This window comes from Ursus maritimus, unplaced genomic scaffold (genome assembly GCF_017311325.1).
Source record: "Ursus maritimus isolate PB19 unplaced genomic scaffold, ASM1731132v1 scaffold_8, whole genome shotgun sequence".
Lineage (NCBI taxonomy): Eukaryota > Metazoa > Chordata > Mammalia > Carnivora > Ursidae > Ursus > Ursus maritimus.
The window spans coordinates 78,064,096-78,075,646 of NW_024426996.1; the positions used below are offsets into that span (position 1 = coordinate 78,064,096).

General features: G+C 57.3%; 2 protein-coding genes across 6 annotated transcripts in view; one reads left to right on the plus strand and one right to left on the minus strand.

Moving 5' to 3' along the window:
- Positions 1–4,017, plus strand: part of TBC1D14 (TBC1 domain family member 14) — a 99,007-nt gene extending 94,990 nt beyond the window's left edge. For all 5 annotated transcript variants that reach the window (XM_040624849.1, XM_040624850.1, XM_040624852.1 and 2 more), the window contains one exon: positions 1,606–4,017. In XM_040624849.1, coding sequence (XP_040480783.1) covers positions 1,606–1,671 — 66 coding nt within the window. In that variant the 3' untranslated portion in view covers positions 1,672–4,017. The remainder of the gene's footprint in view (positions 1–1,605) is intronic.
- A 4,924-nt stretch (positions 4,018–8,941) lies between these two features.
- Positions 8,942–11,414, minus strand: CCDC96 (coiled-coil domain containing 96). The gene is made up of 2 exons (XM_040625277.1): positions 11,122–11,414; positions 8,942–11,034 (listed from the first exon to the last, which is right to left on the minus strand). Exons 1-2 carry the CDS (start codon positions 11,412–11,414, stop codon positions 9,696–9,698), a joined length of 1,632 nt encoding a protein of 543 aa, XP_040481211.1. The 3' UTR covers positions 8,942–9,695.
- Positions 11,415–11,551: the final 137 nt, after the last annotated feature.

The window sequence follows — 11,551 nt, forward strand, 5'->3', positions numbered from 1 at the left end:
ATCACATCTCAGTAAAACTTAGCACGCTCCGCTCGTGTGTGCAGGACTGGCTGTATAGTTATCAGGGATCTGACGAGAGGGAGAAAGAGCCTTTCTCTGGTTAAGAAGTCAGTGGAAACCTGGGACCACTGGTCAGCACTGCTAAGAGTTTCAAGAAGGTGACCGCAGAGCGTGCAGCTGCGTAGGCCCCCGTGGGTAGAGACCCTGTGCGACGGCCTGGGTGGCGTGCCTGTGAAGCCGGCCTGTGCGGGACGGCGTGCTGTGGTCTCCGTGGTTCACTTGCTTGCAGGGTTTCTGAAGTCGCTGCAGAAAGCCAAGGCCTTTCCTGATGGCCTTTGTCCCACACGTAGCTTGGTCACTACCTGACTTTGCACATGCAGTCGCGGGTCTGCCGATCTGCTGCTCCTTGTCGCTGGTCTTCACGCCATGCGCGTCCCCCACGCAGGCACGCAGAGGGCAGGGGTAAACCCAGGTCTGTTTCCCTTTTCGTGTTTCAGGGACAAGGTAAAATGTTTGCTTAAAACTAGGTCAGCGGTTGTCAGATAGTAGGGCATTTTATAATCCCGGGATCACGATGGGAGTCAGCCTGGTGGTGGGGGTGGGGGGGCATCATGGGATTTATTTCGTGTTAGGCTCCATGGGAATTGTGGTCTATACACATTCCACTTACATGCTCCGCTTTAGGTCAGGACCCTGGAGAGCTTTACAGACAAGTGAATGAGTGTGTGTGCCTGGCAGTCCCATCAACTTAGAGGTAGAGAGGGGGACTTCCTTCTGTGCAATTCATCTGAAACTACATAAAGTGTTTCTGCTTCACCCCTGGTCATTTGTGATTCGGTTAAACTGACATAGCGCCTGACCCGAGTCGATTAGCCCCTGGTTTTGAATTCCCGGCAATCTAGGTCCGATTGCATACGAGCTGTTTGAAGAGCCGCTCCTGCTCCTGTGAGTGTCTGTTGCTCAGGTGCCTGACCATGGGGCTTCAACTTTCCTGCCCTTGCTGTCTGACTAACAGCTGCTGCGCGTGAGGTCCCCGGAGAGGTGCCCCACGTGGGCGGTCAGTAAACGGAGCCTCTGTTGGCGGCACTGCTGGTACTGAGCGGGCAGAGTGGGATGTAGTCTTTAAAAATGACGGTGGTAGGTAGGAGCCGGGCGAGCGCAGAGCTGGGAGTGCGGTCACTTTGGGAAAGCCCAGGAGGGTGTTAGCCTTGCAGGGGCACCTGGTTCGCTGGGGAAGAGGGAGGCAGGCAACAGAGGGGCTGCACGGAAAGGCTCAGGGGCACTTGTTAGCGTCCAGGACTGGAGAGCCTGGCTTGGGTGGTGGCGAGCGCCGGGCTCGAGCCACAGTTTAGCCGAGTCCTGACGGTGGTGCTGTGGCTGGGGGGACGTGGTTGGAGGACTTCAGGCCAGAGACGGCACAGTTGAGTTCCGCGTTAGGAGGAGGGCTCTGGCTGCGGGTGCAGGGGGTAGAACAGGAGTGGTGGAGGTGGGGGCAGGGGGCAGAGATACCAGCCAGGAGGCCGCGAGGCCTGTCGCCACACCTGGCAGGGCCTGTGTTCAGTGTGTTTGCAGATCACCCACGGACGTCTCCCCTGTGATTCCCAGGTGCTGACTGCCTTGCAGAAGGACAGCCGCGACACGGAGAAAGGAAGCCCGTCTCTCAGACACTGAGCGGCCGGCAGAATCGCGCTCGGCCCCCGAGCAGATCTCCCGGCGGCACCCGCGTTGTTTCAGACGGGCTCACTGACAGCCGAGAAGAACGGGCTCTTTCCGTGTTTGATCCTAACACTGACGTTGGCCTTAAAACAAACAACTTTTAAAGAACTAAACCGAGGCTTCGCCTTGAGTGGCGCAGTGGAGCGATGAGCTAGTGTCGGCCGCGGCCGGGACTGCGTGTTCCGCATGGCGTAACAATAAGGCAGGGGCCGACCCCCCACCTCATTTCACAAGAGTTCATTAAATTGGCATGCTTTTATGTCAGCTGATGAAAAGTACATCACGGTCTTCCTTAGCCAAGGCGCGTGACAAATGCTACTTAGGAGGCCTTGAGGCGTTACTGGCTCATTGACCTGCTTGAGCGAGGAAGGAGTTGTTGGTTCAGTTCACCACGAGAACCGTTCCAGGGCCGGGGTCCTGTTTTAAAGCCCACCTACCACAGATAGCATGAAAGGAAAGCTCGCCCAGCGTGCCCGTGGGCTCCCTGGGATTTGACCTGACGTTCAGGTTGGCCTTTCTCCACTGTCGGCTTGACAGAATCAGAGCGCGAGAGCTGAAAACGGCGGCTTGGGTTCCAGGGAACCCCTGCTGTCCCGAGATTGCTCCCCCCATCTCCTGAGCAGGAGGAGCTGCTCACACAGGAGGCCCGAGACGGGAGACAGGCTTCAGCCCCCCACACCTTCTGCGCGCAGACGCTGGGGTGGCGGGGGGAGCCTGCGCCTTGCTCTCCCAGAATGCCGCTCTTTCGTCTGTCACCTGAGCGGCAGGATCGGTCCTGAGTAGCAGTGGTTCCCTCCTCGCGCCTTTGGTTTAAAGAGAGACCGTTGAGCGGGCGGAGGAGTGGCCGCACGCGGACGGCCTTGTCGGGGCTCCCAGCGTTTGTCCCGTCGGCCTCTCCCCGTTTAGCTGGGTTTTCCCCAAGTTCATCAGCAACTTTCTTGTTCAGACTTTTCCTTGACTGACTTTAAGCATTTTGTTACAAGCGCTGTGGTCATGCACATTTGAAGCCGTGAGCGGTTTTCACGCAGAGGAGCCCGGACGACGGGCAGGCCTGTGGAGACCGGTCCCCACGCGCTGATCCGGCCGATGTGTTCGGGCAACCCGGTCGGAGGGCGCTCTGCTGCCCCCTCAGCCACACTCCCCAGGGGGACGTCCCCCGGCTGCCCTCGGTGCTGACTTGGGGAGCGCCCCAGGCTCCGAGAGAGCCGGCTTTCCACGAGGCGGGGCAGGGGCGGTGGCCTCCCTGCGGCCTCGCTTTCCTGGGCCTTCTGCGGCGGCACAGGCAGGGGCAGGGGGCCACGCCGAGGCCGTGTGTCCCATTTCCTGGACTTGCTTTGTCCCCCTGTCTTCTTAACTGAATTCTCCGGGGAGGTTGGGGAGCATCTCGGACCCACTCTCTGCCTCAGCCTGGAAGTGCTGACCCGGCTGCCCTCTCGGAGGAGGCGTCCCATCTTCGCGAGGGCTCGCGCTTCCAGACGCAGCCAGCCCGCTGACCCCCGGGGCCCGGCCCTCTGCCCACACGTGCCGAGTGTCATTCCTGGACATGGGCTTTCTGTTCTGAAAGGTGTATGTATTTTCTTACTGCACATACAGATGTTCCTCAGCCGGGACGGGAAGGGCCGCTGCTGCAGGACGCGTCCGCGGCTCGTCCCGCGCGTTCGAACCCCAGCCCTTAACACTTCGTCGGGCAGTCTGACATCCGTCTCTTGGGACTTCCATCACCACGTATGCATTAAGTTTTTTAACGGGATTCCGTGCCGATCCGGAATACTTACCAAATCTCTAGCTCACAGGAGGTTTCCATGACCTGTTCAGGGACCGCCCGGGGTCTTGCCGGTTGGCTGTGTCCACCCCAGAGGCTGGGAGCTCGGGCCGCGTGGCCGCTTTCCGTGGGGTCGGGCTGCTCTGTCGGACCCCATCGTTTAGAAAAACGGGGGAGCCGACTGAAAGGCCACGCCCCTGCAAGTCTGCACTTTCGGGCCCCGAGCCGTGGGTTGTCCGGGTCTAAGACTTGGGCTTCGGGACCTTGTGCATCTGGCACTTTAGAGTCAAGAGCCGCATCCCCAGCAGTCCCTGAAAGCCCATCTAGAAACAATGTTCACTTTAAAAGGTACTTTTTAACTGCTCAGTTTTTGACTATTTTGAATAGTTTGCTGATAGAAATTTCCTGATAATACTTGCTACATATCATGTTTTAATTGCTTGTACAGTTAACCTTTAATTTTATTTAGTAAAGTCTATTGAATTAGGACTTTTCGAATTGTAAATATGTGGTTTTATTAAATAAAGTCATTAAAATTGTTACTTAGTTCACTGCAGTTGGTTTAAAATTGAAGCTCTCACCTCCAAGTACGGCGAAATTTGACCTTGAGCTTCGCGTCATTGATTCTTTTTAAGATTTTTTTGCGAGAGAGCGCGTGCGAGAGAACACAAAGGGGGTGACAGGCGGAGCCCGATGCGGGGCGCGACCCCAGGACCCTGGGACCCTGGCCTGAGCCGAGGGCCGCCGCCTCACCGACCGAGCCGGCCCGGCGCCCGGCGTCGCGTTCGTTTAAAACCCACTTACTGTGCTCGGTTAGATAAAGGTGGTGGTTATGTTAATTTGGTCCAGGGGTGTGGGAGTTTGGTGTGCCCCTCTCAAGCCAAAGGGGCCCCTCAGACTCGCTGACCCTTTCCTGCCCCCGATCCCACAGCGAGCACGTGCTCACCCTGCGCCAGCGGCGGGGCTGCACACCCACCTGGGCTCCTGCTCAGAGCCTGGTCGGCCAGGTGCCGCCGTGCAACCCCCCACCAGCCCGCGGGTGACCGCGGTGCGCCTCCGCTCCCAGCTCCAGGGCGGAGGTCAGCCCTGCCGCCCCACCATGGGGCAGTGAGCGTGACACGGTCCGAGAGGTCACTTGGTGCCAGTCAGAGCAAGTGCTTACGTGTGCGCTCACGTATGTCACCCGTGCTTGTGGTGCCAGCCGTTCGGCCGAGGGCAGGAGGCCCAGCCAGAAGGTGGGGAACCCTCCCGGTCCCCCAGGAGAGTCCCTACGTGCCCTGCACAGCACGCCTGAGCAGACAGTGCTGCCCCTCCTGTGTCAGCGAGGCCGACGGCCCGTGCTGGGCCACTCCGTACCCTCCGCCCCGTCACTGGTCTCCCCACTTCTCTTCCGCAGAAACCGCACGGCTCCGGTCAGGGCGTTCGCTCCCGTGTCTTCGGCCCCCAGCACGAGGCTCCCATCTTTCTCACCAGGGGATCCGTGGCTGCTGTGGTCCACTGTTAACCTTTCCTGCCCCTGGCACAGGCCAGGGGCGGAGGGGTATTGTGGCCGAGGGTGGCCGTGCTGGACGGCAGTCGTGTCCCAGGGCTTGCTGTCTGCCGCACCTGCCCCGGGCCCCAGGCTGAGTTCTGTGAATGGCCTCGTTTCTCCGCAGCAGCTCTGTCACTGTCCCCATTCCAAAGGTGTGACACAGAAAGCCGATCTGCTTGGGCTCCTGCAGCCAGTTAGCGGGGCTGGGGTTTAGACTCCGTCTCTGAGGCTCCTGAGCCCTTGCTTAACCTCCTCCCCAGGGAACAGGTTTGCGCTGGGGCCTTTGGAAGCCTTCCTCCTCTCGCTCTGGCCTCGACTCCAAGTGCGGGGTTTGGGGTGAGGCCTGGATTCACTCACCTGAATGCCTCCTGTGCGCAAGGAACCAGCCTGCTGGCAATGAGACAGCAACGCCTGACGGCCGGCTCGGGAACGACCTTGGGGATCCACCAGCCTTGGGGGTGAAAGTTGTGGACTGCTTTCCCAAGAGAAGCCGGGGGGCCGACCGTTTAAAAACCACCACCCAAAATGTGGAGCCTGCCACCAAGGCCCAGAGAGGGAGTGAGGTTCTGCACCAGTACAAAGATTGAGCTGGACCTTGAGAAGAGCCACTGGTTATCGGGAGGGGCGTGGCCAGCAGAGGGAAGCCTCAGAGCCAAGGCGAGTCCTTAGCCCCCCACGCAGGAGCTCACCGTCCCCGGGTACTTCTGAGAGGCCTGGAGCTCCGGGCTGGCTCGGGAGCTCAGGCTTCTCTGTGAGCCCCGCATCACCTGCAGCCAGCTGGCTCTAGAAGGTTCCTGCTCCATGGGGCACGGCCATGCCAAGGCCCCTGCTCCCAGAATGCCTAAGCCTGTGGGAGGGGCAGTGGCCTTCTCCCCGGACAGCACGAGTTACCCCCGCTCCGGCCTGACCCCGGTCTCTCGGTTCCTAGACATTGTTCCTGCAGCTTCTTGACCCCACTCCCAAGCTCCTGGTAGAAGCTGATCCAGCCAAAAACAGCTCCCGTGTCAGGTGTTATTTAAGAGGTCAGAACAGGAGTATTTAGAGTCTCTGAGCCTCATGTTTCTTTTCTGTACCCAGAGCTTAAAAAGGGTGCCAGTATCCATCCGCTGGCTTGTGAGGGTGAAAATAGGATGCTGGATTAATTGTGTCATTTAAAGAAACATCACCAGAGAGAGCTCGAATCGTGCTCCTGACACACAAACTTTTAGTATCTGAACTCCTGGGGGAATTTAGGGATTTTAAAAATCAGTATTTTCCCCTTACTTATTAAAACTGCATGTTCGTTGTACACAATTTGGAAATACAAGAAATAAAAATCCTAATTTCAGTACCTGGGGAGAGATACTTTTTTCATATAACGACTTATGTAATTTTACCCCGTTTTACAAGGGAGAGCGCTGAGGGTTAGAGAGGTGGAGTGTCTGTCCCAGGTCACGACCAGAAATCAGAATTCAGGCCAGCCTGAGTCCAAAGCCCTTATCTGCGCGTGTCCCTATTTGACCGTCTTCCTCCTAGACGCACTTTGTGCTCAGCCCTGGCGTCCTTTCGGTGAAATGTTAGAAGCTTGCATCAGGTAAAAAGCTGGGGCACGTGTAACTGTATTCATTCAAACCCCCACCTGTGTAGACAGGGTTCCGGCAGGCACGCGGACAAGCTAGAGGCGCGGACCAGGAGCGGTGCTCTGCCCGCGGCCCCCCGATCTCGCCAGCGGCTCAGCTCAGCCACAGGCCCCGGAGCCCTTCCCAGTCACACCCCTTGCATGGCTCGTCCTTCTCACATGAACGTGGCCTCCACGTTATAACCCAAGTTGCAGATCGGGGTGCATTAACTCTGCTGCGGTTTTATCAGACAGGAATACCCGGCCAAGTGCAGAAGTCTACATTATGGCTGCAGACCCGCCTCCGAAGAAAAGAAAGCACGTCTCTCCATTACGTCATTTTAAAATCTCAAAAGCCGTAAGCCCCAGGAACGCCGCGCACCTCCCAATGAAGTGTTTCCTTTCCGATGCCTTGGGCTCTAGCAGGGAGTGCCCGAGCCCTCCTGCCCACCGCGCAAGCCGCCTGTGACACCGAAGGGGACACTTCCAACTCGGACCCATTTCAAAAGAAGTTGTGTTGTGTAACACCTCAGACTGTATTGTGCCTGCATTTTGCAGGCCCTCCTTTTTGCCAAGATCTTTGAAAGCCTTTGATGTCAGACGTCTCTAGTCCAGCCGCCCTCCCTTCCCTTTATCTTCCTAGAGGGAGGCAGCCTCCCCGGAGGCGGTCCCTGCGGGAATGGGCCGTCATTTTCCTCATCGGTTCTACTTCTGGAAACCTCCTCTTGCTGCCTGTGCTTCTTTTCGAGTCTGATACAGGACTCAGCGCGTCTGCCTATCCTAGGCATTTGAGCAACACTTCTTGCCAGAAAACGAGAATGCCATGATGGTGACGTGTTAGTAACCCAACAACCCATAGAGCCTCGGTTATGGGCTAGGTGGGCATCGTGCTGTTTCCGAGGATGACGGTCCTTACCTCCCGGGCCTCTGTCTCCCTGGGGTCCAGAGAGCTAAGCACACAGTCACAGAGCAGGGGGTCAGAGGCTGGGATGGGGCCCGTCAGTGAGACTGGGGGGTCTGTGGCATTCTTCCTCAGAGGTGAGCTGAAGAAACACTTCGTGAATGGGTTGCTATTTCATGATCAAGAGCTCTCCCGTAATTGAATTAGAAGGAACCTCATTGTGAAGTAATCAACAGATTATTTCTCTTCTAATGAATTGTAACATCTCTAGCAGGAGAGAATGTAATTTGGTAACTTTGCAGCTGAAAGCAATGCCAGCTGCCTGTCTCTGTATCCCGCGCCCTCAAGAGGCCGGTCTGCCCGGTTCGGGGCTGATGGGGGAGTGCTCGGTGCGGCCAGCGGGTCCAAGTCCGCTGAAAATACCTCCTCAGCCGCTAGTGAGCCGGAGGGACAGACACTCTGGCAAGGACAGCTGCCTGCTTGGGGGAGGCACGGAGCATGGTGCCAGTTCACTCTGAACCACCAAAGACCCCAGTGGGCCTGTGCAGCTCTCAGCACGAGGCACAAAGAAAACCAGGTTCTGCTTGCTGCCATTTACTGCTTCTCTGTGGCCTCGGTGAGCGGGGTGGAGGGAAGATAGGTGTAGAGGCTAGAACGGAAGAGGAAACAGGAAGTCAATGCTTTTTACTCCCCTCATTGTTACCTTTGTGTGGTTTGAAACGTATGTTCCTATAAAAGAGTGTATCCAAGCTGTAAAAGTTAGAAAAGGAATTGTCATCAACCTTTATTGGCTTCAAAGGGAACACACCTTAGAAAACAATCGCACCCCCAAAAGTAAAGGTCATTGGGATCTTCTCACCACGAATGGAGTCATCTGCCTGGAGGGGGTTTCTACCTTTCTTTACAGGCATTCGGCACCCAAAACTAGCTCATCCTCACGACCTCCTTCAGTCTAGGGATGGGAGAGTACCCTGACCCCAAATCTGCACATCTCAAAATTCAATTTAAAAGGAAGAGGAGGTAAAACCAGGCCCCTAGCTCCAGAAGTGCCAAAAACTGGAAATGGAGTCACTGGTTCTGGATGAAAGAGCTAGACCCACCAGGCGTTTCTTACATCAGCACAAGGACTACTAGACACTTTAGTATGTGGTGCAGAGTAAAATCAGGTGCATGGTGACTGTCCTCTTGCCAAGATCCAAAAATATCTTGCTGAGAACAAAAGGCCACTCGCATATTTTGCACCTGGCCAAACAGCACTGTACAATCATTTTGTCTTCGCTGGAAAACAAAATTTCATGGTTTTGTATAGATAAATGCGGTTTTAAAAAAAGATTTTATTTATTCATTTGCGAGAGAGACACAGCACAAGCAGTGGGAGAGGCAAGAGCAGACTCCCTGCTGAGCCGGGAGCCGGATGTGGGGCTCGATCCCAGAACCCTGTGGGTCGTGACCCGGCCGGAAGGCAGATGCTTCACCATCTGAGCCGCCAGGCGCCCCAGTGCGTTTCTTTAGAGGGTCCCAGAAAATGTTTCGTTAGAATGTCAGACTGTTGAGCCAGAAGCAAACGTTAACGGTCTGACCGAGCCTTCTCTCATGGAAAAAGGAAAGAGGACAGAACCTCAGCCCCTTTTCCTCCTTATCATTTCTCCCGTTGCCCTCGGCTTGTTTACCGGCCAGACGGCAGTGCTACTTACTGACAAAACAAGTTTGGACTCACTGAAGGAAATGGGTGAGCTTTGAGTTGAGGATGTGACTCAGAACCACACAGTTGAATACGTTCAAAGGGGATTTAATAATGAGCTGAATGCACAGGACATTTCTTGGTCCCCCGCCCGTTTGTTGAACCCTCTGAGGTATGAAGAGGCTCAGTGTTCCTCAGGGTCGGGTCACTGAAATTATGGAATCGCTCAGATGCAACAAGGCTTCTGACGCCTCTAATCTATTAACCCGCCAGGGCTGTTTCTCTGGACCTATTTTACTTCGCCCCCTGTAGAACTGATGGCGAACCCAGTTCTGCTCAGGACTAATTCAGGAGCTGAAAATGATGAGATTAATACAGAATACAGCTTCATCCCCGATATCGCAGGCCTTTTAAAGAACGGCCGCAAGTGGAGAATAAAAGTTAACGAAGGACACAAGTGGCTGAGGTTGAAGACGTTCCACTGCCCCTTCCCGTCGTGGGTGTTTGTTAGGACGGGAGGAAGGCTTTGGCTTCCCTGATCTTCTGCTTCACGCCTCTGCAGGACACGGTAAGCCCGGCGTGGTGGCGCTTCAGGGACTCTATGTGCTGCTTGAGCGCTTCCGTCCTGTCCACCTTCTCTTCCATGTCCCGAAGGAGTAGCTCCTTGCCTAGAAGCCCAGACCTCTGATTCAGCTTGACGTTGTCAGCCCGCAGTCTGTCCCGGGCCTGCTTAGTCCTGGTCAAGATGTCCCTCCTCAGGGCCACCTGAGCCTCAATTTCCAAAAGCCGGGTCTTTTTGCACACGTTTTCTATGTCCACAAAGTGTAACTTCTCCTTCACGTGGGTTATTATTTGCACGTTGTTGGTCACCTTGTTGTGCAGTTTTAAGAGTTTCTCGTTTCGCTCCTCCACTTTTTCATTGAAGGTCTGGTTCTCAATCTTCAGCTGTTCAAAGTCAATGAGCAGCAGCCCCTCCGTCAGGTCCTCCTGGGCCCTCATCCGAGTTTCAAAATGCACCAGGCTCTGCTTTAGTTGCACGTTCTCTAGCCTCACGGCGCTCATCTCCTTCTCCTTCTTATCCTCCAGCGCCTGGATCTGCTCCACCTCTCGCAGAGCGGCCTGGCGACCGCCGCGCATCCAACAGCTGCCCATGGCCTGCATCACCACCTGCTTCTTGAGTGCCTGGAAGTCTGCCCATTCCTTCTCCACCCGGGAGAGTACCTGCCGGCACTGCTTCTTGAGCTGCGCCAGCTCCTGGTGATACCAGTGCAGGTCGTCCGCCTCTTGCTTCCTCAGCTCCTCCAGCAAGGCCAGATGCTGGAGGTAGGCCTGCTCTTTCTCCGGGGCCTCGGGCTCCATGCCCCTGTCGGGCACGTCGGCGGCATCCAGGCCCTTCTTCTTGCGCAGCGCCTCTGAGATCTGGTGCTGCAGGTAGACGTTGTAGCGCTGGTAGGTACCGCGTTCTGCCACCAGTGCCCGGTGCTGTTCCAGGAGCTCAGCGCGCAGCTGCTGCTCCTGCAGCCTCTGCATCTCCTCGGTCCATTCGTCGTCCTCCTCGTCCAGTCTCTGACCTTCCTCCTTTTCCTTGCCTTTCACCGGGCTTCCTTGCACACCTCTCTCCTTGATTTCCTCGCTCTCCTTCTCCTCCTCCCCCTTCTCTTTCCCCTCTTCCCGCTCAGCTTCCCGGGCTGGCGCAGCCTCTTCCTGGCCGGTGGTGGACAGCCGCGCAGAGACCGCCGAGGGGGCTTCCTTCCTCCTCCGCTTGACCGCCGCTGCCGCGGCCTCCTCCTCCACCCTCTCCTCTTCCTCCCTCTCCTCCTCCTTCCTCTCCTCCTCCTCCTCCTCCCTCTCCTCCTCCGCCTCCTGCTCCTCCGCCTCCTTCCTCTCCTCCTCCGCCCTCTCCTCGGGTTCCGCGGACCCGCCTTCGGGCCACGGCTGGGCTGTCTCCTCAGGCGCGGCGTCGGCCGGCTCCCCGGGTCCCGCCTTGTCCACAGCCTCCGTGGCCGCCGGCGCTTCCGGGGGCTCGGCGGGCTCGGCAGGCTCGGCGGGCTCGTCCTCGGCGGAGCCTGCCTCCGAAGCCTCTACGGTCCCCGGCTCCGGCTCCGGCGGTTCGGCCGGGGAGTGGGGGCCAGAGATGGCCTTGATCCCAGACAGCTTGGAGGACAGGTTCGCCACATCTCCGTCTTCCCCCTCGGGGTCCCCACGGTGCTCGGAGCTGCCGTCCATCTCCCCCCAGCTCTGTGGGCGCGGCGGATCCCAGACGCTGGCTGTTGGGTTTCCAGGGGCAACCAGGGGCGCGCGCGGTGGGCCCGGCGATTGGCCAAGAGGCAGGCAGACGCCCGGCCCCTTCTCCCCGCCTCCGG